This window comes from Danio rerio, chromosome 1 (genome assembly GCF_052040795.2).
Source record: "Danio rerio strain M-AB ecotype USA chromosome 1, GRCz13ab, whole genome shotgun sequence".
NCBI classification, from domain to species: domain Eukaryota; kingdom Metazoa; phylum Chordata; class Actinopteri; order Cypriniformes; family Danionidae; genus Danio; species Danio rerio.
The window spans coordinates 13,601,219-13,628,655 of NC_141021.1; the positions used below are offsets into that span (position 1 = coordinate 13,601,219).

A 27,437-nucleotide genomic window follows, 5' to 3' on the forward strand; every position below is an offset into this window, starting at 1 on the left:
CAGCATGATTCATTGTGACTACTTTAGCTTTAATTCAGCATTTTTTAAAAGCTAATTATTTAAACCAAAAAAGTAACTTAAGTTACATTTTTGAAAAATTAACTCAAACGTTACTTATTTTTTAAAAGTAATGTGTTACTTTACTCTTTACTTAGAAAAGTAATATTATTACATTACTTGTATTGCGTTTCCCCCAACAATGATTACCAGTATTGAATTCAACAAATTTTATTACAATTTTTGAAAATGACATGCTCAAAATATCATCATTACTCTGATATTTGAATGTCAATATTAAGTGTAAGGGAAGTGTTTAGCACAGTAAGGACCGCATAAAGGCGGTCGCACAAGTCTTCATGTCGTTTTATATACACTGCTTAGCAACATGGACACCTCCCAAATTGTTAAAAATGTCACAAACTGTATAAGGTATAATTCACTCAAAAATATAATTTTTGTCTTAATGTAATGATGTGTTATGACAAGCATTTGATATGTTTTTTCTTTCATAACGAACACAAAGTGTTTTGCATGAAAATAAACATTTACTAGATCAGTATAACTACTCCAGCCTATATAATGTTGAATATAATGCAAGAGGGAATCTGATTATGACAAATGTCTCATTTTACAAGTGAAAAAAATGGTAATGTTGTTGTCAATGACAAATGACAAGCACATGTCTCAAACATATTAATTCAACCTCAGAATTATGAATAGTTGTATTCTGATGTCATCAGTTTACTGTGCATTAATGACCAGGACTGTCTATTCAGGTCCACCATTCAAAGTATATACAAACCTTCACATTTTTAACCAACAGCAGACCAACACATAGGCCTAATATTATTGTTGTTGTTTTACCATATGTTAGAGAATAACAATAATAATAGCAGACTCATATTAACCTTTATTTTACATCTACAGAATCGTGAGAAAAACGTGATCTTTTAGCCAGAATCGTGTAGCTCTACTACATATGCTGTTGAGGGAATTACAGCGGTGCTTGATTCGAAATGAAAGGTGCTTTAAAACGGCCTTGCACCTGTTCTTCTTTAAAGAGTGGGAACTCTGTTCACAGTAAAACACAAAAAATGAAGCAAACGCCATTTGTTTTGAGAAAGCAGTCAGTTTAGACTGCAGATATATATAAAAAAGCCGCTGCACCTGCACCCAAAGTGCTCTATAGGCTATATATTTACTGTCTTCTGCCCTGAGAGTTTGTGTGTCTGTGTGTTTTTTCTCACATTGAAAAGCTTCACATGACCCTCAGCCAGTTTATCATCAGTGAGTTATAAAATAACTTAAGCAAGGGCTCAGGAGATAGACTACACGGTTATGGCTACAGTTATGGTTTTGAGTGCAAGTTAATGACAGGTAGACGCTACTGGAGAAGCAGTCAAAGCAGAGCTGTTTGTCTTGCATTGAAATAAATCTCCAGTCTGTTTACAGAAACGCCACCAGTCTAAACATCACAAGGGCACTGACGCCGAGATATCTCTGTCAGCCATAGTGTTTTGATGCACCTGAAAATGTAGTGATTCCTTAAAAACGCATAGCTGTGCCAGCTTGACAGTGAGGAGCTTTAACTGTTATGAGAGAATATCTGCAGTACATTAGTATTAATAAGTAATATGATCATTTGTAGTGAGGGCAATTAAAAAAAATATTCTATATTTTTTGGTTGCTGTGCTTTATGTAGTGACAGTTTAGTGGTATTTGTCCTTCCTTCACTTTCATTTGACGGCTGCACATGAGTTGTATTGATGAGTGCTGGGTTTTACCTAAAGTTAAATCCTCAGTGCTCCTAAAAATGTAAAAAATCTGTTAAATAGACAGTCAAGCGCTCTGATCTAATAACTTTCTCGTATATTGTAGCCAACATTTGACATTTTTCTGTTATATAAATGTGTGTTAATTAGAAACTATTTTACTGTGGTTGTACTTTTATGTATTTTTTAATAATTATGTACTATTGAAATATTTATATTTTAATTTTTGTTAGTTTTTATTTTACTTTTAATTTAAATTTATTGTGTACATTCTTTTTATGTTCTTCTTGTTTTTCATGTTTTTATAATTCAATATTCAATATCAATATTCATATTATATTTAATGTTAGCTTTCAAGTAGCATTTAATTTTTTTATAGTTACCTGTATGTATTGCTGTATCTATCAGATGTATGTATTTCACACACACACAGTCAAAATTCAAAAAGTCTAAATTATTATCCCTTCTGCAAAATTAGATTTTTATTTTCCAATATTTTCTTAAGTGATGTTTGATAGAGCGAGGAAACTTTCCCAGTATATCCTATAGTCTTAAAAAAATAAGATAGCCGTTAATCTATTCTCAAAGTTGGGTTGGGAGCTGGGTCTGTTCTACGCAAGCTATGGTGACTTTCAACTTGATATTTTAGCGTGGATGTATACCTGACCGGTAAGCCGTCTGACTAAAAAGTGCCCTTCTGGATCAAATCAGCAGGATGCTCTTCTGGCTCTTCGGCAGTTTCACATTCACTCATGATCATAGTTTGATCGTGGTGTTTACTTCAAGAATGCCACTAATTGATGCATTCTCCCCGTCTTAATTCCATTTCTGTTTAGTTCAGTTATGGCTTTAGTCGGATTAAGGTGATCAAAAATCGCTGTTTTGAGCTTATGTAGACCTACAGTTTAAAAGTCATGTTTACCTGAATGAACAGTTAGTAAACATAAGTACATCTTATTGAACATCATTTATGTTCTTCACCAATTATCATAGTAGAACAGTTTCTGAAGCAGTTTGTGATTCATTTTGGAAACAGGAGATGAGCTGCTGGTCTAATGCGCCACCTGGCTTGAGAAACCCATTCTCAAAGACTTACCTTTAGTCATTATTTGGGTAGCACACATATTCTGAATGCCTTTAGTAGAATTTAAATGAGCCATTTTAATTTAGATTAATTTCAAGATTACAGTGAGATTAGTCTAGATTAAAAAAAAATCTATGCCCATCTATATTTAATACTTATATACTACATATATTAAGTACTATATATACTATATATATATATATATACACACAACTCGCAAAAGCTATCTTTTAAATTCCTATTTTAATAGGAAGCTATACAATATTATATTTGTGCATATACATTATATTAATAATCAGTACTGAAACGATCTTAAATCTAGAGCCTATCTAACAAAATAACCTATAATAACTGTCCAAAATCTAGTACCCAAATTTAAATGTCATAGAAAAATATTAAATACACATTTAAAAAAAGAGGGAAAATCAAGAGAGGCAAAAAAAATAGTTTTTTAAATTTGAAAACCATTTTTAATGTCAATATTATTAGCCCCAGATTGGCTACAGAGCAAACCACTGTTGTTCAATGACTTGTCTACTTAACTGATAACTTGCCTAGTTGACCTAATTAAACTAATTAAGTCTTTGAATTGTAATAATTTGGATTTTAAGTAAAAGTGTTTAAAATTCTTTATGATTAATCCCCAAAATCTCCTCTCACAATCTCAGATCTTCTCTCAACCTCTCTGTATATAGTAATTGTGCATATTGAGTTGTGTTAATGGCACACTGCTCTGTGTTTGTGTCCTGCAGGCAGTAAGGAGATGGTTCGTGTGATGCGGCGGAAGGGAATCGAGCAGCATCAGAACTTTCGTGCAGTAAAGCATGTGCCGTTCGATCAGTTCATCCAGCTGGTGGCTCACGCAGGCTGCATGATCGGAAACAGCAGCTGTGGAGTTCGGGAAGCCGGAGCGTTCGGGACGCCTGTCATAAATCTGGGCACTCGGCAGACAGGCAGAGAAACAGGTCAGAATGGATACAAATATTACCCATCAATGCTTGGAGAGAAATTTAGGCAGTGTGGTAGGATATGTTGATAGTGATTGTTCATTTAAGCTTAGAAAGTACAGTAAACTTTTGTGGATCTGGTTTACCAATGGATATATATATGTTTTATTATAGGGGAAAATGTTCTACATGTGCGAGACGCAGACACTCATAATAAAATCTATCATGCCCTCGAGCTGCAGTTTGGAAAACGCTACCCCTGGTAATGTTTTTTATTTTTCTTAAACATTTGCAATTAAGTATACTTATATCTGCACACATTAAATAGCAGTTAAAATTTTATGTTATTTTAGTATTATTTATTCACTTGTAGGGATCAGTATTTTAACTTTAAGATTTGTGGATATTATTGTATTGCACAGGTTTCTTTCTTTTTTGTCATTTTGTTTTTTTTTGCTTTTTGCAATAATTTTTTGTTCTTATAAATAGCTTTTATTCTATTCAGATATAATGTATTTGAGGATTTAGTTTTAATGTTTTTCTTTCATCTTTAGCTTTGTTTCAGTAATTTTAGATTTTTAGTTAAACATTTTTTTTAATATTTAAGTTTAAGCTTTTTAAGCTTCTGAAAAAATCATTCTAATCGTGTGATTTTAGTATTATTTATATACTGTTGAATTATAACATTTTGTATTAAAGTTTTTCTTTTTCAGTTAAATTTTACATTGCAGTGGTCCTTCACTATAACGCAGTTCACCTTTTGTGATCTTGCAGTTTTGCAGATTTTTTTAGAGCAGTTCGACACTTTTTTTTTTTTTTTACTGAGCATTGTGTTCTGCGTCCTGATTAGAGTTGGGTACCGAAACCCAGTGCCATTATGACAAATAATTAGATCACCAATGTCCATGTAAACGGCAACGCAGTGGCGCAGTAGGTAGTGCTGTCGCCTCACAGCGAGAAGGTCGCTGATTCGAGCCTCGGCTGAGTCAGTTGGCGTTTCTGTGTGGAGTTTGCATGTTCTCCCTGCGTTCGCTTGGGTTTCCTCCGGGTGCTCCGGTTTCCCCTAGAGTACAAAGACATGTGGTACAGGTGAATTGGGTACCCTAAATTGTCTGTAGTGCATGAGTGTGTGTGTGGATGTTTCCCAGAGATAGGTTGCAGCTGGAAGGGCATCCGCTGCGTAGAAAGGGGCTGAATGAGTCCATTCCGCTGTGGCGACCCTAGATTAATAAAAGGACTAAGTCGAAAAAGAAAATGAATGAATGAATGAATGAATGAATGAATGAATGTGCATGTAAACAGTCACAAGCACCAACCCTACAAAAAAGGAGTACACTGATTTTGATGACAGCCTTTTCACAGGATAAGCTAATGTAATGTTAATAGCAAATTTTAAATTCACGCTAACAAACAAATGATCAAAAGAAATATATTAATTTAATTCAAATATATAAAATATGAGTTGATGTATACTTTAATTATGTTGTTCAATTAAAATGATTCAAATATTTTTTTTTGTCAAATAAAAGATTGTTGTTGAGTTGTCCACCATAATTTTGTGGCTCAAGTGTGTCAGTTCTGGCCCCGTTTTCGCACCGGTACCGTTTTAAAAGTATTGATTCAGCACCGGTATTGAAATAACCCCAAACGATTCCCAACCCTTGTCCTAATTGGCTGTAGACCATTGTCAACTTATCTCTTTTATGCCGTGTCTCCTGTACAGTACAGAATGTGTTCATCTTTCCAACTTTACATAAATCTTCGAACGCTAGCCGCGTGACTCTGAAGTGCTGGACTGTATGATAGCAGGTTTTCTCCTCAAAAAACTCCAAAGGGCAGTGAAAGATGCTACCCATCACACAAAAAGTTCTGGACATACTAAAGAAAGGTAGAAGTTACGCAGCTGTAGGGCGCCATTACGGAATAAATGCATTCAGTTTTACAGCCTTAAAACATCTATAGTAATTAAAAAATAAAGCTGAGTACTTTGTGGGTTTCATCCCTTATTTTTAGAAAGTAACTCCTGCAATAAATGAGGGATCACTGTACATTTATTTTTTGCTTTTGTGTTTTTTAAATGTCTTTTTAAAATTTTTTTTGTTTCAATTCAGATTTCAATTGGTCAATCAATAAAACGCTTTTGATTTAGATTAAACTCTCTTTAATGTCTCAGAGTCTAAACTTGTCAAATATGTTCTGTCTTTTTCTGCTAGCTCCAAGATCTATGGAGATGGAAACGCAGTCCAGCGCATTTTAAAGTTCCTGCAGACCATCGACCTCTCAGAGCCTCTGCAGAAGAAGTTCTGTTTTCCTCCAGTGAAGGAGTGCATCTCGCAAGACATCGACCACATTTTGGAGACCCAGAGCGCACTTTCTGTCGACCTGGGCGGAACAAACCTGCGTGTCGGCATCGTCAGCATGAAGGTACACAGAGGCACATATGATATGATGATATCATAATTCACCCGTAAAAGTGCAGACGTGAACTCTGAGATGTGGGCCCTTCTCAACATCTGTGTTTGCTTATGCCAGGATGTGAGTGTTTGCCTGAATGTGACGTGCGCGCGTGTGTGTGTGTGTGTGTGTGTGTGTGTGTGTGTGTGTGTGTGTGTGTGTGCTTTTTTAATGTAGCAGGATATGTCAATATTTCAATCGTTTGACATAAAGCAAACTGCACGTTTGATCAGAATGGTTGTGTAATCGGCAAACAAGATTTTTTGACTGCAAACTGACGGAAAAGCCATTTGATGCGCTTCACTTTTAATATTTGCTGATGGATGAAGCATTGGCCAATCTTAATGCATACATTTGGACTGATTTTTAGGCCTGCACGATATTGAAAAAATATCTGCAAACATTTTATGGTATTTTTATGCTTTAGAAGCAACAAAAACTTACATACAGCAGCTTTAAAATGTATTGACGATGTGCTTTTGTGTTTCAGGGTAAAGTGGTCAAGAAGTACGTACAGTTAAATCCCAAGACGTTTGAGGAGAGGATAGAGCTGATTCTGACCATGTGTAAACAGGCCATGGCAGATGCCGTTCACCTTAACTGCAGGATCCTGGGTGTGGGTATGTCTGCTCTTCTCCATGCTTTAAACTTTTGTTTAAGAAGTAAACAGATGATCCATTCCTCCCTCATAGATCAGACCTATCATCAATGGTTACGTTAAACAAGTGGCAAAAGGAATGGGATACATGGAAGAAAATTAAATTGTATGAAGTTCACTCTGAAATTTTAAACCCATATTAAAACCTTTTAAGATGCGATTTGATTAGGTGATTTTTACCAGATGTCATATTGAACAGTTAGTGTAATTTTTTTTAAAGTGAAGACTCTTCTCAATGTTTGTTCTGCTATATTCCTCCTCCTGTAAAAGTATTGTTTGTGGACTGTTCCGATTTTTACTGCAGACGTTTTTTTAATGAAATGAACTCATTTGGAGAGATATTCATCAAGTATTCTGTCTATCATACATTTACGTTAAAAACCCTATTTAAATTTATGTATTTATTTTTCTTTGGATTTTATTGTGTTTATTTTTAATTAACTGTTTTTATCATTGTATTTTTTTGTCTATCTACTTGCATTATGTGTTATTTGTTTGTAAACGGCATGTAACATGCTGCTATGCAAGAAAAATAGAAGTCTATGAATAAAGTTGTATCGTATTGTATTGTAAAATAGCTGTATTGTATCATATCGTAAAATAGCCGTATTGTATCATATCGTAAAATAGCTGTATTGTATTGTATCATTTCGTATTGTATCGTAAAATAGCCATATTGTATTGTATTGTATCGTAAAGTAGCTGTATTGTAAAGTAAAATAGCCGTATTGTATTGTATCATAAAATAACCATATTGTGTTGTATCCTATCGTAAAATAGCTGTATTGTATCATATAATGAAATAGCCATATGGAATTGTATAGTATCGTAAAATAGCTGTATTGCATCATATCGTAAAATAGCTATATTGTATGGTATCGTAAAATAGTTGTGCTCTATTGTATCGTAAAATTGCTGTATTGTATCGTATCGTAAAATAGCTGTATTGTATCGTAAAATAGCTGTATTCTATCCTATTGTAAAATAGCTGTAGTGTATTGTATTGCAAAATATCTGTATTGTATTGTATCATAAAATAGCCATATTTTATTATCGTTAGATATCTGTAATGTATTGTGTCATAAAATAGCTGTATTGTACCGCATTGTAAAATAGCTGTATTGTATAATATTGTAAAATAGCTGTATTGTATCGCATTGTAAAATAGCTGTATTGTATCATATTGTAAAATAGCTGTAGTGCATCGTATCATAAAATAGTCGTATTATATCAGAAAATAGCTGTATTGTATTGTATCAGAATATAGCCATTTTGTAGTGTATCGTATCATAAAGTAGCTGTGTTGTATTGTATCTGAAAATAGCTCTATTGTATTGTATAATAAAATAGCTATATCGTATCCTATCTGTCGATATATTCGCTCTCTCATTAATGCAGTGTTTTTTTTGTCTCTGTTTCAGGTGTGAGCACAGGGGGCCGTGTGAACCCTCAGGATGGTGTCGTTCTTCACTCCACCAAGCTAATAAAGGAGTGGAGTTCGGTGGACATCCGCACGCCCCTCTCCAGTGCCCTGCATCTACCCGTGTGGGTCGATAATGATGGGAACTGCGCTGCTCTGGCTGAGAGGAAGTTTGGCCATGGCAAAGGCGTGGAGAACTTTGTTACCATTATCACTGGAACCGGTTCGTTCCCTTTTTAAGCTCTACTTTTTATGCATCGTTGCACAGAAAAAAAACATGAGTGACAGTGGATTTAAAGTTATACCACAATCATCCAAGCTTAACTTTTTGTCAAGCAGGCACGCAACCTGTCTGTCATTTTCTTTTTGGCATCCATGTATTTATGTATCTGTATGTATTAATTTAAAAGTCAAATGAGAATCTACTGCTATAGAAAAATTGAGAGTCCACTTTCAGTTTCTTTGGATTTATGCATTTGAGTACAATATTAATATTTGTTTAATTATACATAGGTTTGATAACATTTTGTCTACATTTCAGATAAAGATATTGTCCAAAAAGAATAGTTGATCAGAATAACAGTTTTTTTATTTGTTGTGACTGAAGATTTACAAGGTTTTCCCACTAAATATTGTTGGTAATAAAAATTATCTGAACACCTTAAATTATTTTAAGCCAAACCAATGCTCTGCATGACATTTTTATTTTAAATAAAAGTATATAGGTATAGAGTTGAAGTCAGAATTATTTTTTATGTTTTCCCCAATTTCTGTTTAACCGAGAGAACACACTTCTTAACAATAATTTTAAAGACTCATCTCTAATAACTGGTTCATTTTATCTTTGCCATGATGAGAGAAAATAAAATTTGGCTAGATATTTTTCAAGACACTTCTTTACAGCTTAAAGGGACAATTAAATGCTTAACTAGGATAATTAGGTTAACTACGCAGGTTAGTGTGTGTGTGTGTGTGTGTGTGTGTGTGTGTGTGTGTGTGTGTGTGTGTGTGTGTGTTTACATCAAATTATTTTAATTATTATTTATATTTATTTGAATTTTTTATTTTTAAATATTTGTATTTTAATTTTTTTATATTTATTTATATTTTTGTTATTTTCTTTATTTCTTCATTCATTTTTTTGTTTATTATTTTGTTTATTTTATTTCTTTCTTTGTTTTTTTTGAAGAAATGTCATTAGTAGTTTGCACAATAAAACAAATGATGTTTTACTCAAACAAATAACTTTATACATTGTAAATCTGAAATGGGACTCTTATTTTATTTTTTTCTAGATCAGCACACTTCCAATTCCAGTGATCTAAAGTTACAGTAAAATTATTTCAAAATTAAAGGAGATTACTGATTTTAAAGCGTTCCTATAAACTTTATTTTTGGGAATATAGTATTAAAAATATTAATGAGAACAACTGTTTTGAGCATTGATTATAATGAGAAATAAATATAAAAAATGTTAGCTGCCATAGGAATAAATTGGGCTTTTAAACGTATCTCACTAGAAAATATTTATTCCCAATTCAATAAATGTATTTTTCTGTACTTTAAAAATATATGTTTTTTTTTATTCTGTGTATCTTAAATCTTACAAAAAGCAACTTATTACATGTATTTTTTAAGTTATTTCTTTCTAAATAATTACCTAAATGTTATCCCAGTGCTAAGTTGCAAAGTTTTATAAGAGACTTTTATAGAACAACTATTTTGCCTTACACGAACAGTCAAACAGTGACTGAATCCTATCAATAAAAATGTCAATAATAATAATAATAATAATGGATCAATAATGCTAATGCACAACTGTTTTCCAACATTTCCAATATAAGAAAAATTATATAGTACGTCAAAGGTACTTTATCTTTATAATTTGATAATTATATAATTGATATATGTGTGTAAACAGCATTCATGAAATACAGGTTTCTTACATTGGGAACCTTCAGATTTCTTAATTGTCCTAATAAATCAAGATGAAAGCTGATGGAATTGTGGTTATTTGATGTAATAAGCTAATTCTGCTATTCTTTGTGTCTTTTATATGCAGGTATTGGAGGTGGTATAATCCAGCATAATGAGCTGATCCATGGCAACACATTTTGCGCAGCTGAACTGGGACACATCGTGGTGTCGCTGGAAGGACCAGAATGCATGTGTGGAGGCCACGGCTGCATAGAGGCCTATTCATCAGGTCTCGCTCTGCAGAGAGAAGCCAAGAGACTCCATGACGGTAAGAAAACGAACAAAGAGAAAAAAAAACACAAAGCCGAATGACTTCTTACCAGCCTCAATCACTCAGGTGTGTAGGTAGGTAAAAATCAACTTCCTGTTAAGTTCAATTCTATTAGTTGTTTTAAAACTTACCTGAATAGAATAAACACTGTAACATGATTTTTACAGCTTCTATAAGCAGAAATCACTGTGAATCTCTAATGTGCTGGCAAACAAAAGGAGTCTGTGTTTTAATGACACTTTTTTTGGCTTTGCTGACAGAGGACTTGCTGCTGGTGGAGGGAATGACTCTGAATAACAAAGAACAGGTGAACGCCATTCATCTGATCAACGCTGCTCGACTCGGCAACTCCAAAGCAGAGACTGTCCTTCACACCGGTGAGATCTTTCATATACACGTCATTCTCACACACATCTGAGCTGAGTTGTCACAATGCTGTATCCTATACCTTAGTACGCCCAAGTCGGGTGTAATCAAAATTTATAATGTTTATTTTGCTAGCTCACATTGTTATTCTTAATGTGGACCTATTACACAAAAGACTATTTAATAAGGGCTTTATACACAGCTGTGTGTCAGAAGTCTGTAAATATAATTAGCTTTTATAATCACACTTCATAAAAACTGTACAAAAACAGAAACACTTTGACTGACATTTCTGCATAAGTCTTTAGTCTTGTTTTTGAATCTGCCACTATGTTGACACATAGGCATTTGTAGCTCCGCCTTCTTTTGAAGGGAGCACAATCTCATTTGAATTTTAAAGCTACAGTCACCAAACTGGTGCAATTTGGGTCAAAGCCTAAAAGTGGCTTTAAAAAAAGTTATAAAACATTATTTGTTTGATATTTTGAGCTAAACTTTTACCTACATGCTCTAAATCAGAGACTTAAATCTGGAAACCAGAGACTTATTGTGCATCTTCTAAAAAGAGGCATAACTGGTCTCCTTTATTAGTCCATTTAAGTTAATCCACTGAAAATATTTATTTGTTTTGGTTCGGGATGTCCTGATCAGGGTTTTTTGAGTGTTTGCCGATACAGAAACCCAACCCGATACTTCTATAATACATAAAAAAAAGAATAAGGAAGAGTATAATACATATTAATAAGAGAATAAATACAGGATGCTCCTTATTTTTTATTTAATTGACCTTATTTTACCATTCAACAACTCTGTTAACAAACAGCACTTCTGTGAGGTAGCTTGAGCAATCAAGTCATAAATAACATCAATTCTTCACTTTTGGACTTTAGTGCAACAGTAAATATAAAAACTAATACCTCCTCAACTTAAAACACCCGGCAGGCAATCCTAAGTTTACATGCTCACGCTTCCTGCTTCAAGCTGCTTTCGTGTTCTACTTTGCCAGAATTTAACCAATAGCGTCTCTAAAACAGAGTGATGTCATGCCGCACATGTTTTTGTTTCAGTGTGAAGTCGAGAAAGAGGTCTAACTCTGTACCACAGCATAACTACAGATGAATATTTATATATGAATAAATATTTGAGTCTTGATCGGGAGGTAACATCCGATTCCGATCAAGTCTTAAACCGTGGATCAGGCCCGATTTCCGATCACGTGATTGGATCTGGACATCCCTAGTTTTGGTACTCTTCAATCAAAGTGTGACCCTTGGCTTCCACTTTGGAGTGGTGGTCCTTCTGTTGGCATTAACCTAAGGGTTTCCATAGCAACGACATATAAATAAATACCCTCTCTTACCATTAGTTTTCAATGAGGGATGAAGTTCAAGAGAAAACCCTGTACCCTACTCTGTATTCCCTTTCTTTTGGAAGTACATCAACATGATGAAATAATAGTTTCAGCAACTTCCACTTCATGCTGACATTAAAGGGCATCTATGATGAAAAGCATCTTCTGTAAGCTGTTTGGACAGAACTGTGTGTAGTTACAGTGTGTCCACAGTCATATTGGGGTGAAATAAAGACAATAAGTGGCTTTTTTTAATTTCCTGCCATTAAAATAGGATCCAAATCCCTCCCATTTTGAGGCCCACTGCAACAGGACGTAGGGGTGCGGTTTCCTCACCCACTGAATTGATTGGCAGCCGCGTATTAACATGTCTCTGTAGTAACGACTTTAATCATATCAACAGGACAGGACGTGCACAAAGCAGCTGTGATTAAAAGATCTGTTAAAAAATGAGTTTTACAAGTTTAAAACATTTTTAAACCAGTGCAAGTTCGTAATAAAGTAAGTTAAAGACGATAAACTTGATGTAATTCATCAGCACAGCCGCACGTCAGGACAATTATAAAAAGACGCTTCAATCCCGGTTTGTAAATGGTAAATCAGGGTTATTTTGTACATTAACATAACGAATGTTCATATAGCAGTGGAAATAAAATGTGTCCTGTCACATTTGCCGTGCAAAAACATAAGTTAACTGAGTGTGTGTGTGTGTGTGTGTGTGTGTGTGAACTTTGTTACGGCATTGTGTGTGATTCATCGTTGCAGAAAGGCTTGAACTAACTCCACAACAAATACATCAAATAATCATTGGGAAAATACTTACTGTAGTATTTCTCTCAAACGTTACTTGAAATCTGCTTCCTTCATGTCTGTCACTGTGCTGTTTATCTGACGCAGACAGAGATTGAGGTAGAGGTCTGCATTCTCGCAGAAACCGTGGGACCCGACCAGATTTCTTGCAGCATGGGAATAAATTTTCGAATAAATCGCAGGAGTGGTCGGTAACTTGTGTAATTTGAACGGGAGCGGGCGGTCTAACAATATCGCTGCTGACTCCAGAGCGAGCGAGCACGCATTTGTTTGTGTGTGAATGAGAGAGCGCGATGCTGTGTGTAGCTTGTTTGTTGCTGTCTTATGTGTGTGCGTCTGTGTGTGAATGAGAGAAAGAGAGAGCTTGGTGCCGTGTATGTGTGTGAATGAGTGAGAGTGTGATGCTGTTTGTGTGTCGCTTGCTTGGTGATGTGTGTTACGCAGATCGCTAGATTGAGGCATACTCTGACAGGCACGTGGGAATGGTGGGGCGGGGAGAGCTAGCATTAAAGGCACAGGCAACAAAAACAGCTACGTAGAGTTCAAAGCAGAAAATCCAATAATCTAAAAGGTCTAATAAATAATCTGATGGGTGAGCTGAAACTTTACAGACACTCTGGAGACACAAAAGACTGATCTTAAATCTTGAAAAAGAGGGAAAATAGACGCCCTTTAAAGAATAATGATATTCAGAATCATTGCTACAGCATTCATTGAAATCAAAATTGATCTATTGAACGACCGCCCTAGTATCAATACACATCAAACCTTCATCACTTTTGAAACAGTGCTTTAATCCATCTTCTCTTATCTTTCCCCACAGCGGGTACAGCTTTGGGTTTGGGCATCGTGAACATCCTGCACATGATCAACCCGTCTCTGGTCATTCTGTCTGGGGTTCTGGCGGTGCATTATGAGACTCCGGTCCGCCAGGTGATCGGCCAGCGGGCACTGCTCACCGCACAGGGGACCAAAGTCATGGTGTCCGACCTGGAGGACCCAGCGCTGCTAGGAGCCGCTAGTATGGTGCTGGATTACACCACCCGCAGAACTTACTGAAATATCACTCACAGACTCAAAGAACCAAGGCCAATCATGTGCAGCATCCTTGCTCTGAAGGTTTTTTTAAAATGTGTAGTTATTTCTGTAGGTGCTGTTTGCGAATAACTTTTAATAAAAAAATAAAATAAAAGTTTACATTTACATAATAATTTTGTGTGTATAAGCTATATTTATTATGTATATGTAAATACACACGTGCATCTATACATGTTTGTAGATGTATAGAAAATGCTTATTTATATTAATATATACAATATTTATATATAACATATATTTATATATGTCATTTCATGTAAATATTTTTAAGTTATATATGTGTGTGTGCATTAATACATATATAAATATACACCGTTATGTAAATGCAAACTTTTATTTTTGTTTTTTGTCTCGGTTAATTTTTAAACAGCACTAGTACTTTTATTATTTGGGAACAAGTATTGAAGGATAAATTAAATTTTTGTGAGAAAGCTCTTATTTAATGTTTGTATAAAGGAAAACACACTCTGTGTCTTGCTTTGGTTTTTTTTTGTTTTTTTTAATTGTTTTTAGAAATTGTACCATGTAAAATGTTGGTAAAATTATGGCTTATTTGTTGCCAAGCCTTTTTTGTCTTCCAGAATTATGTTCAACTATATTAAATTAAACATGTTTGAGTTTAGTTTTCGCTTTGAACAAAATAAGGTCCTTTATCATAGTATTTTTATTTTACTATGGATTTCATCTTTTTAAATCTCATATAAAGTTTTTGAACATCTCGAGGATGACTAAACGCTTAGTACATTTTCATTTTTGGTTGAACAATGCCTTTAAAGACACTCAGCTGTATGAATGGGAAAAATGTCTGTCCACTGTGTTTTCCTTAATTTAATATTTAAAATCATGTACAAACATTTATATTAAAACCAATGAGAACACTGTTACCTTTTATTGCCAATGAATTTATTTAATATATTAAGAGTTCAGTTGTAAACCTATTGAATATACGTGGGCCAAAGATGAGATGCTTCATTATGGTTTCCACATCAAATGCAATTGTTTTATATACACTGAAAGCTTAGTAAATGGAGGTAGAAATTATTTTGTAAAAATTAAATGTCAAATGTATGAAAAAAATTATCTTCCATTGTCATTTAGTGTCTCACTTATGCTTTTGGAAATGTGTAAAAGAATAATTAATCGTATATAATGTTGTTATATTGGAAAAGCTTGTTAACACTTGGGTAAAGCCTTGTGGTTTGAAGGATTGTGGAAAATATAAAGAATTAAAATGACATTTATTCAGATTTTAGGGCCACACTGTGTGATTCTTTTAATATATACTCTCACCGGCCACTTTATTAGGTACACCTTACTTGTACCAGGTTGGACCCTCTTTTTCCTTCAGAAATGCCTTAATCCTTTATTGCATATATTCTACTAGGTACTGAAAATATTCCTCAGTGATTTTGGTCCATATTGACATGATAGCATTACACTGTTGCTTCAGATTTCATGATGTGGATCTCCCGTTCCACCACATCCCAAAGGTGCTCTATTGGATTGAGCTCTGGTGACGGTGGAGGCCACAGAATTGCCGCTCACTGGATATTTTTTCTTTTTTTCCTCCCATTCTCTGTAAACCCTATAGATGGTTGTGGGTGAAAATCCCAGTAGATCAACAGTTTCTGAAATGCTCAGACCAGCCCATCTGGCACCAACAACCATTCATCATTCAAAGTCACTTAAATCACCTTTCTTCCCATTTCTGATGCTTGGTTTGAACTGCAGCAGATGGTCTTGACCATGTCTACATGCCTAAATGCATTGAGTTGCTGTCATGTAAATGGCTGATTAGAAATTTGCATTTATGAGCAGTTGGAGAGGTGTACCTAATAAAGTGGCTGGGGAGTGTAGAGTAAAATTATTCTTGTTTTAATCATGCCAGACAGTATTTTATTAAAAATAATAATAATAATTTATTTATTTGTAATTTTGTAAATATAAACTATTAAAACTTATATAAACCATTGAAATACCAAATTATATTTCAGAGGGTTCTCAGGATACTATTGATATTATTACAATAAATCACCTTCTATTATATAGAACAAATAAATAAATACATACATTTTTGGACTTTAAATAATTTCATAATTAAAACACATTTTCACATTCTTTTGACCTTGGTGTGTGCATATAAATTATTTAAGAAAATTATGATTTCAGACTTAGTAGTACTGTCTTCCACACTGTTTACTATTATAGCTTTCTCATTTTTACCCTTAAATCATTTTTAAATAAATAAAACTTTGAAAAGCTCAGGGCTTTGTTTATGATTTACAGTCATTTTTATTTTCCAAACATTATTCTGCATAAAGAAACAATATACATCACTGAAATGTGTATTTCAGGTGACTGAGAGCCACAAAACCTTATTTCATGTGTCATTTGATTTAAAAACTCCTTGAATATTTAGTAAATAAAAAGTAATATAATAAATGTAAGAAAATAAAAGTAACTATAATGAATGGTCTTTTATTTTGAAACGCAATAAACCCGGAAGCTCGAGTCACTACTTCAACTCGGCGTTTGACGCGTGTAGTAGTCAAAAAGGAGTGTGACTGTCTGTTGACTCCTCGATTTTCTGTAGCTTTTCTTGTCGTGTTTGTGCATTTAGTTGTAAAAATGCCACTTAAATTTGAATTATGTCCCGGCCGCATGATCGGAGGAAACAATCCGTGCTTCATTATTGCAGAAATCGGACAGAATCATCAGGGAGACATTGAGATTGCCAAGAAAATGATCAAAATGGCAAAGGTGAGAGTTTTTTTTTTTTTTACATTTATAAACCGTGATGCATCATATCTGCTTATTTCTGTAAGTCTACAAGGGTTTAGCAGAATGTATTGCGTTGTTTAGTCTGTATTTGTAAGTTAATAGTGAGTTTTAAAGTGCTCGACAGGTCCATAGAGACTGCTTAATATAATACTGACATTTAATAAATACTTCAAATGGTCATTCAAAACATATTAAGATAAAGTTTTTATATTCGCACATTCTTTGTGCTTTTTACAATGGTAACGTTACTTTGAATATTCGAACTGAAATCACATGTAAATATGATTTCAGAACAACATTAGCACTGTTTAATTGAATGTGAACAATGTACTTTGATTGTCACTAGCTGCTAATATGATTTCACAATTAGGAATTTGCAAAGAATACTTTTCTAAAATCATATTATCAAGGAGAAAGTCTGAATGTGTGAATATAAAACAAAATTTACCTCAATCCAAAACATGATTTACCAGAGTATTTTTTGACATTTACGTTACTATATTATAACTCTTACAATAAAGGCGTTTAGTTAGACTAAAATCTCTAAGCAATATTTCCAGTACCTTGTTAAACCTATGCCACAAAGGATTGAGGCAGTTCTGAAGGCAAAAAGTGGTTCAACCCAGTACTAGTAAGGTGTACCTAATAAAGTGGCCGGTGAGTGTTTATATAAAATGTATTAGTTTAATATTTTTTTCTATTCGGGAGAAAATTATTTCACATAAAAATAGTTATTTTAACCTGCAATAATGACCGTTGTATTGTATGTTTAATCGAATGAGAGTGATCTTAAAGGGGTACAGCACTATTCACTTCAAGGGGATCCTTTTTATTCTGATGAACACAAAATAAGATATTTAGTAGAAAACTGAAAACATGTAACTATTGCTTGTTACAGGTTTCCAGCTTTCTTCAAGTTGTCTTTTTTGTGCTTAACAGAAGAAAGTTAGTCGAAAAGGTTTGGAACAAGGGTGAATAAAGGGTGATTATTTTTCAGCTTCCGGTAAATTATCCCTTTATCTATCCCAAATACAGCTATGCCTAATTTCAAAACTCTGGTACTATTAATTGTGTGAAAAAAGACAGATGATTACTTTTTTTTTTTTTTTTTTTTAAATGCATGATTATTCATTCATTTTCTTTTCAGCTTAGTCCCTTTATTAATCTGGGGTCGCCACAGCGGAATGAACCGCCAACTTATCCAGCACATGTTTTACGCAGCGGATGCCCTTCCAGCTGCAGCCCATCTCTGGCAATCATCCATACACACTCATTCACACTCGTACACTATGGACCATTTAGCCTACGCAATTCACCTGTACCGCATGTCTTTGGACGGTGGGAACCGGAGCACCCAGAGGAAACCCACACGAATGTGGGGAGAACATGCATACTCAACACAGAAATGCCAACTGACCCAGCCGAAGCTCAAACCAGCGACCTTCTTGCTTTGAGGCGACAGCACTACCTACTGCGCCACCACGTCACCCTTTATGCATAATTAATTAAATAAAAAAATACTTATTAATTATTTTTTATTAGTTATCTGTCACCAATATATTTAAGGATTGTTTAAAGCAGGGGTCTCAAACTCAATTTACCTGGGGGCCGCAGGAGGCAAAGTCTGGGTGAGGCTGGGCCGCATAAGGGATTTCACAAAAAAAAAAAAAGTCCTCAAATGTCATTATCAACAGTTTTAATTATTTCTTCTGAACATGAAGTGTCCTGAACATTAATAAAACATTGAGTGAAGATTATGAACAGTTCTTCTGAACATGGCATCTTTTGCCTACTCCTTGCTGCCAGAGACTTGACAGCGCTTCTTCTCACAAATCTGAACCATATTTGGCTTTAGAGCGGAAGCAGTTGAGACCCTCAGTATGGCTTGAAGATGATCATCAAGTCTAAACCTGTACTTTGACTTATTGAAGTTCAAGGTGGAGAATAACTTCTCACACACTTCTCACACACTCAAAACTTCCATTCCCTCACCTAAAAAAAAAAGGCGTATATATGTATAAATAAAACACCCCCACCCCACTCCAGTCACATCAGTCTGTACCAGTCTGTATCTACCTATAATATATATAAGATGCAGGCTGTAGCTAGGTAGGTGGCAGGCTGCAGATAGGTAGCTAAGTGGCAGGCAGGGGCAGCTTACCTTGGTTCTGGCCGGCGCGAGTTCCCTCCTAACACTTCCCGCCCGTCACAGCGTCTAACAAAGGGGCGTGGTGACGTCACCGGCATCCCCGCCCCTTTGTTTACACGGCGGGCGGGGAATGCCAGTGACCGCTGTGTACGGATAGAATCAGCGGAGCGGGGAGCGCTCTCTCTCTCCCCGCTCCGCTGATTCTGTCAGTGTACAGCGGTCGGTGCGGGCCACAAAATATTGCACTGAGAGCCGCAAATGGCCCGCGGGCCGCAAGTTTGAGACCCCTGGTTTAAAGGCTTTATTTTATATATTGTTCTGTGTGTATCTATGTTTCTGTTTGTGTATTTGTTCCCCTCTTCTGCTAGGACTGTGGTGCGGACTGTGCAAAGTTTCAGAAGAGTGAGCTGGAGTATAAATTCAATAAGAAAGCTCTTGAACGGCCATACACCTCAAAACACTCCTGGGGGAAAACATACGGAGAGCATAAGCGACACCTGGAGTTCAGTCATGAGCAGTACAGGGAGCTGCAGCAGTACGCTAAACAAGTGGGCATCTTCTTCACTGCGTCTGGAATGGACGAGGTGAGCCCCTTGCTGACATACTAAGCCAGAATAGACCACTATATATATATATATATATATATATATATATATATATATATATATATATATATATATATATATATATATTTATTTATTTTTTGCTTCAGAATTGCTGTTAAGTGGGAAAGAAGACTTTAGACTCTATTTCGAACATGTAAACATAAATAACTACAATAAAAAAAAACAAAGCAAAATAATTCAGCACAATACAATTTTTGCTCATCCATGACCAAAAAGAAATGAAAAGGATCAAATGCTGTTTAATCCCTCCCCTTCTCCAATCTACATCAAATTATAAATAAAAATCCATAACAATTAATAACTATCCATGATAATCAGCAAATTTACTCCATGATTCTGTCATCTCTTATTCTGATACACTTTTGTGGTGTAGGGAAAAAGGAATTTATTTTTATTACTTTTGTGTCTTTATTTTTTATTAGAAAAAAGTTTAGACTAACAACAGATTAATCAATCTTTTCTATTGTATTATAACACATCTTGACCAGACACACTTCCTCTTTTTTACTGTGCTGCTCACTTTTTAGAAGAACTGCTGACTAGTGGAAAAAGCAGAATAAGAATAAATTTAGGTTTGTTCCAGACTGCTGTCTGGACATGTCTCAAGGAGCATGATCTTTTTAGAAGTTATAAAATATATTAAAGATGCACGTAATTGTTCAGTTCTGGTATGCAGAGAAGGGTTGCAGAAAGAGGAAGTATGTCTAGGGGTTACAAAGAGCCAAGGGACCTGCAGAATGACTGATCAGTGATGTTAAACCAAAACTCCACCTGTTATTATCAGTTGTGTATATATGCTGGATTCAGGAAATGTAAGTTTACATTTACATTTAGTCATTTAGCAGACGCTTTTATCCAAAGTGACTTACAAATGAGGACAAGGAAGCAATTTACACAACTAAGAGCAACAATGAATAAGTACTAAAGGCAAGTTTCAGGTCTGTAAAGTTAGTTGCAAACCTCCTGAAGGTAATTCTTGTATTGCATTGGGGTAACGTAACCCAGAGCTCTGTCATCGAATTATTCATTTGTATCTAATAAATTACTAATATTTTTGGCATTGAAGAAAACGCTCTCCAGACCTATTGAACACGCATGGAATTGGCTTGATATTCCAACAGTGATATTGATATTCCATCAATCAAATCTGTTCTTCTATATAGATTCTGAAGATCATATATTCTGTGGTTCCACAATTTCATTCCACACACAGAGATGCAGAAACATCTTAATGTTGCACGAACATTATTATGGAGTCTGAAGGGTCTCAATAATAATTAACGCAAAAGACACTATGTGCATGTGTAGCCAAGTTCGCATGCATAAAATCTAATTCGCGTGCAAAATTTATATACACACACACACGTGTGTGTGTGTGTGTGTGTATATATATATATATATATATATATATATATATATATATATATATATATATATATATATATATATATATATATATATATATATATATATATATATATATATATATATATATATATATACATACTAGCAAGTTCATCCTGATTAAATATGTGCAAGTCGTCTTTTGTCAAATTGGTTTTCTGTGTGCATTTGCGCGTTGGTTTGCACAATGGTTGGTTGGTTCATTCGTTCGTTTGTTGGTTGGTGGTTTGGTTCATTTGTTGGTTCGTTCGCTCGTACGTTTATTGGTTGGTTGTTTGGTTCATCGGTTGGTTGGTGGTTTGGTTCATTGGTTGTTTGGTTCATTTGTTGGTTAATTCGCTTGTACGTTCATTGTTTGGTTTGTTTGTTGGTTGTTTGGTTCATGGTTGGTTGGTGGTTTGGTTCGTTTTTTGGTTCGTTAGCTCGTACGTTGGTTGTCTAGTTCGTTGGTTGGTTTGTTGTTTGGTTTGTTCGCTTGTACGCTGATTGGTTGTTTGTTCGCTCGTACGTTTGTTGGTTGGTTGTTTTGTTTTTTTTGTTTTGTGCATGTGAATTTGGCTACATTGTGTCTTGCATGAACCATTATTGAGATCCTTCTGACTCCATGTGTTACACTTTTAAAATAATATATATTTTCTCCACTAATATATAGTTTTGAATATGAACAATTCTTTATGATCATTTGATCTTTAATTTGGTGTAGTCATCTCACACTATTAATAGGTGTTTAGAAAGTCTTTATCCAACAGTGATGATGCTGACAAAACCTTGGATGTTAATTGTAGTATTTCTGTCTTTAAGATGGCTGTAGAATTCCTCCATGAACTCGATGTGCCTTTTTTCAAAGTTGGATCTGGCGACACCAACAACTTTCCTTACCTCAAGAAAACTGCCCAAAAAGGTCCAATATTTCCCTTTATACTAGCTTGCATCATTGGATGGAGTTGTGTTAGTAATTAACAAGGTTTCAATACTAATCAGTTTAGTGACAAATTCATAGAAAATACATTGTTAGTGTTTGTATATATAAAAATAGGTTACATGTAAAAATCTGTGCGTCAATAGACAACAAATTCAGTGTGTTTGAATTTTTATTTATTTATTTATTTTTAGAAGCATGACATTATGGCTAAAGAAGTCACATGAATAATTTGCTTTAGATATTACATGATTTACAGAAGACACCACCTATAATAGCATTCAGTGTAACAATAATTTATATATTCCCAACAATTGTGAGGAATAGAATAGTTAGAGCAAACTGTATTTAAGTATATATTACAAGACTGTAGAGCCCCAAAATAATAATTCATTGCAATTTATGTTTATACTTTTATACCACTAAAGAGTTTTCTTGTCTGCATAAAAAATATACTTAAATGTGATTTTTAAATTGTATATTTATTGGTACTGAACCAAATTTAACTTGCAATGCTTGTGTTTGATTTCAGGACGCCCCATGGTAGTGTCCAGCGGGATGCAGTCCATGGAAACCATGCAGAACGTTTATAAGATTGTGAAGGAGCACAATCAGAACTTTTGCATCCTGCAGTGCACAAGTGCATATCCACTTGAACCTGAGGACGTCAACCTGCGGGTTATCACGGTAATCAATCCAGCTCTTTTCTGTTTCCATTCAAATCCATTTTGTGTAGTAAAGCCACCAAATTGGCTATACAGTTTCTACTTTGTGACCTTTTCTAATGAGCTACTATTAAATAATAATTTGATTTGCTGGTGGGGTGACATGGTGGCTTCGTGGTTAGCACTGTCACCTCACTGCAAGAAGGCCACTAGTTCGAGTACCAGCTGTGCCAGTTGGCATTTCTGCGTGAAATTTGTATGTTCTCCCCGTGTTAGCCTGGGTTTCCTGCGGGTGCTTCGGTTTCCCCCACAATCCAAAGACATGCGCTATAAGTGAATTGGGTAAACTAAATTGGCTGTAGTGTATGAGTGCGTGTGTGAATGAGTAAATTGGTGTTTCCAAGTACTGCGTTGCAGCTGGAAGGGCATCTGCTGCATAAAAACACGTGCTGGAATAGTTAGCGGTTCATTCCGCTGTGGCGAACCCTGATAAATAAGAGAGTAAGCCAAAGAAAAATGAACGATTAACTAATGATTTTTGTAAAAAAAATAAAAATAAAAATGAAGATTAGGTAAAAAAAATCTTGCCTAAATTTGAGTTAAATGACGTTAAATAATCAAGTTATTCCCCAAATCTAACAGGAATATCAGAAAGAATTCCCAGACATTCCCATCGGTTACTCGGGTCATGAAAGTGGGATCAACATCACAGTCGGGGCAGTTGCTCTGGGAGCCAAAGTTGTGGAGCGGCACGTGACCCTGGATAAGAGCTGGAAAGGCAGTGATCATGCAGCGTCTCTGGAACCAGAAGAGCTGGCTGAGCTGGTGAGGTCCATCCGCATTGTGGAGAGAGCTTTGGGCACTGGACTGAAACGCATGCTGCCCTGTGAGGTGCCATGCCATGATAAGGTACAATAAGACCTAGTTCAAATGCATCTTTTCTTCTCACTTTCTTGTTCAGTGCTAAAAGACAACTTACTATGGCTTTTATATATATATATATATATATATATATATATATATATATATATATATATATATATATATATAAAAAATTTTCCCCTCATAAATGCAAAAAATGTCAAATAAAAATAAATAAATAGCATTATTTCTATTGGGTTGTGCAGTTTAATTAACAGAATTTCTACACAGAAGGTCACTTCCATAACAAATGTTTTTTTTTTCTTCCTCATTTAGAATATATATTTTTTTTCCAGATTAATATTTTTCTGCTCCCTAACTCTCTTAGAATATAAACAGATGTTTCAATCTAATGTTAAAACATACCATCTCCTTGAATCTTATGTTTTGAATTTTTACTGCAAATGTCAAATGCATAATGCTGGAGTTGCTCAAATGTAACTTGAAAATTGAAGTTGAAGGAAGTTGGAACTTTATTTTTTTTTCCTCAGAATTGGAAGTACATATTTTCAATTGCAGCCTTTATCCATTCAAATTCAAACAGAAATATAACAAAAACTCTAGTAAGACTTACAAGAATTGCGAGAATTATGAAAAGTAAAAATTCAGTCTCAATGTTTTTTTTTTTTACCTTGTATTTTGTGACATTTCTTTGTAAGTTTCTAATTTAATATCTCAATTAATAATAAAAACACTATGCTAAAGACATAAATGAGTTAAAGGTGCAGTAGGTGATCTGCCAAAATGCTAACCGCTTGGCATATTGTCTTTGAACAGCAGGGAGGGACCGACTCAAAGCCACGCCTCTTGAAATCGCGGACGCGCGCACCGCGTCACAACAGCAGACAACCCACTAGTTCTTATCATTTGCCAGTTAGTTAGTGTTTGACTGGCGGCGTGCAGGAATTACATTTATTACTAAGTCATACTTGCATGCTATTTCAGAGCGAATATTCAGAGTAGCGGTAAACAGTATAGGAGGGCTGTCATTGTTCAAAAATGAACCAATGTTAATAAAAAGCAACTTCAGCTCAATAAAAGCAGGTTATGCGGAATAGCGCTGTTTACTGATGTTTTGTTAAACTGAATAAAAATTGACATTATTGATGCTGTAAAAGGCCCTTCTAAAACGGAAAATAGTCACATCAGTCTTTCGCTGGGAGATTTCAGTGGCTGAACAACACATCTATGCATGTGAGCAATTAACAACACAACACAATCTAACATAAGCTTAGCCTAAACATAGGATCTGCGTGAACAGATGCGCAGAAGTCGAATCTGAATCAGAAGCCGAATCTGCATTTGCTGACAGTTTGGGCTACTTATCGGAATTATGGAAGATGTCGGCCTGACAATATTTAATTGGATGAACATTTTTTTTGTTTTATGCCTTACCCAGAATATAACATGTCTTTAAAGACAATCACCTACTGCACCTTTAATTTGCTACATTTGTCTCTCTTTTTTTTTTTTTTTTTTTGTACATAGTTGTTATTAGCATTTGCCTTTTACATCCTCCTCCTGCATGTTTTACAGCTCTATTCTCTTTCTGTCTTGCGTTGCATTCCTTTTTCTATTTCTCTCCAAAACATCCTGTCATCCTGTCTTCACTTTCTTCTTTTTCCCATCAAATTCACCCATTCGTGACTCGTATCATACCCCATAACATTCCTTCCTCTGACATGTTTTTTTTCTTCTTTTTCCATGTGTGTGTCTGGCATTTGTTGTATAGCACACTCACCATGTCTTTAAGGCCGTTTACACTAGTGCGTTTTAGTTTTAAAACGGCGTTGTAGAATGAAAACGATCCGCGTCCACACTCGCGTTTTACCCAGCGTTTCTGAACAGCTCTCCGTCCACACCAAAACGCTGAAAACGCACATCACGTGACCACACACACACACTCTCGGGCAAGCGCTCCAGCATTTCTACCCAGATGAGAGCTCTGCTTGTCGGACTGCTCATCAGGCATCTCCCGCTGGATGTAATCTCGCTATATTTGCTAAACGTGATATTTCATTCATGTTGTTGTCTTTATCTAACGACATAGGCCAATTCCCTGACTTTGGTCATTGGAATCTATTAAGTTACTTGTTCACGGGTAACATGTTTTGGTTAAGCGCAAAGATAAGTTAATGATTAATCCAGGTACATTGACTGATCGCTTGCCTTTATTTCCTACAATGTATAAACTTATTGTATGTTATACTTTTATAATTGTTGATTATTAAAACTGATATTCAGCAAAAGAGAGGGTGCGTTTCGTATTTTCACTGAAATTGAAAGGAGGCAGTTGTTATCGGCTCCGTTTTGTTATAAATATCCAAACAGTGAAGATGACGCTCGGCGCCTCAACATTTCTGCTGTCTGTTAAGTTGCTAATATTAAAAAGAAAATAGGCAGTTCCTTAAATCATGTTTACATTTTATTGTTGAGAAAGTAAAACAACGTAGCCAAGGTGATGTGAATGAAGTTATAAAGTAAACTGTTCCCTTTGAAGATTTACCCGTGTCCTCTGTATGTTTTCCATATCAGAAGGGGGAGACTGCAGCCTTGATCAAACTTGCGAAGTCTTAACTTACAAGAAGAGGATGCGTGACTGAACTGTGTGTGGGCTACTTAATATTGAGGAAAAACCCCAATCAGATAGGCGAACGTTTGCAGCCCCGCCTCCGTTTTCAGATGTCTCCGTCTTTCCCCATCCACACTGAGACGGAGCAGCAGCGTTTTAGAATGAAAACGGCCTCTCCAGCGTTTTCAAAAAGCTCCGTTTTCGGTGCTCGAGAACTCCGGCGTAGTGTGGACGGATGGCGTAACCGTAGCAAAACTTATGCGTTTTCAAACTAAAACGCACTAGTGTAAACGGGGCCTAAGATATCTGCTCCGTCTCTGACATTCCTATAATTCTTCTTCTCCATCTTTTGTTCCTCTTTAGCTCGGGAAGTCGGTGGTGGCAAAGACCTCTATTCCAAAAGGTACAGAACTCACCCTTGACATGCTGGCAGTGAAAGTAGCTGAACCCAAGGGTGTAGCTCCAGAAGAAATCTTCCAGCTGGTGGGGAAGAAAGTGACCACAGATGTGGAGGAGGACGAGAGCATTACTGAAGATGTAGTCGACAGCTATGGCAAAAAAGCTAAAGCTTGAGGAAAGCATGTGATCCTTGATCAAACTGCAAAAAAAGGTTACATGTTTCAGTGCCCTGATTAAAATCAAGTTTTGTTTTTGAGGCAAAGAGAAATTCAACAATACAACAAATACTGTGTATGAAGCCAGACTTGTTTATATAATGCATTATTTGCCAAATACTGTTGAATAAATAATGGATTATAAGACAATGGAAATCTGTCTCGTTTTGAAGATAAATGCATAAGATGCTGTATTTAAAAAAAAAAAAAGTGTATATACAGTGCTCGGCATAAATGAGTACACCACTCACTAATCTCTCTTTTAAATTTAATATTTTTTTTTGGAAAATATTTGAACACAATAAATATTTTATTTTGAAAAACATTTAAAATACTTTAGTGCAGTAAACACTAATTATTTAGTCAGCCTAAATATTTTAAATAAATCATTGACTTCTGCTGTCTTCGATAGTTTAAAAAATACCATACAGATTTCTTTAATTTAAAACAGTATTTTTGGATATCTTTTATACTGGAGATACTGTTGTCCTAAAACAATAGCAACAACAATGTAAATAACCAAATCGTACACACAACGGTATGGCAGAAAATTTTGGTGGTTTGAAAGCCTTGATTTT

General features: G+C 35.2%; 2 protein-coding genes across 2 annotated transcripts in view; both read left to right on the top strand.

Moving 5' to 3' along the window:
- Nucleotides 1–15,455, top strand: part of gne (glucosamine (UDP-N-acetyl)-2-epimerase/N-acetylmannosamine kinase) — a 39,473-nt gene extending 24,018 nt beyond the window's left edge. Inside the window, 8 exon segments of the mRNA NM_200883.3 lie at nt 3,609–3,821; nt 3,978–4,065; nt 6,017–6,227; nt 6,748–6,877; nt 8,337–8,558; nt 10,398–10,580; nt 10,844–10,960; nt 13,934–15,455. Of these exon segments, the coding sequence (NP_957177.2) occupies nt 3,609–3,821; nt 3,978–4,065; nt 6,017–6,227; nt 6,748–6,877; nt 8,337–8,558; nt 10,398–10,580; nt 10,844–10,960; nt 13,934–14,169 (1,400 nt within the window). The 3' untranslated portion in view covers nt 14,170–15,455.
- A 1,323-nt stretch (nt 15,456–16,778) lies between these two features.
- nansa (N-acetylneuraminic acid synthase a) lies at nt 16,779–27,011 on the top strand. The gene is given in 6 exon segments (NM_206829.1): nt 16,779–16,968; nt 19,507–19,722; nt 21,970–22,069; nt 22,620–22,774; nt 23,395–23,661; nt 26,609–27,011. Coding segments are annotated over 6 exon segments (1,080 nt in total). The 5' UTR covers nt 16,779–16,836; the 3' UTR covers nt 26,819–27,011.
- Nucleotides 27,012–27,437: the final 426 nt, after the last annotated feature.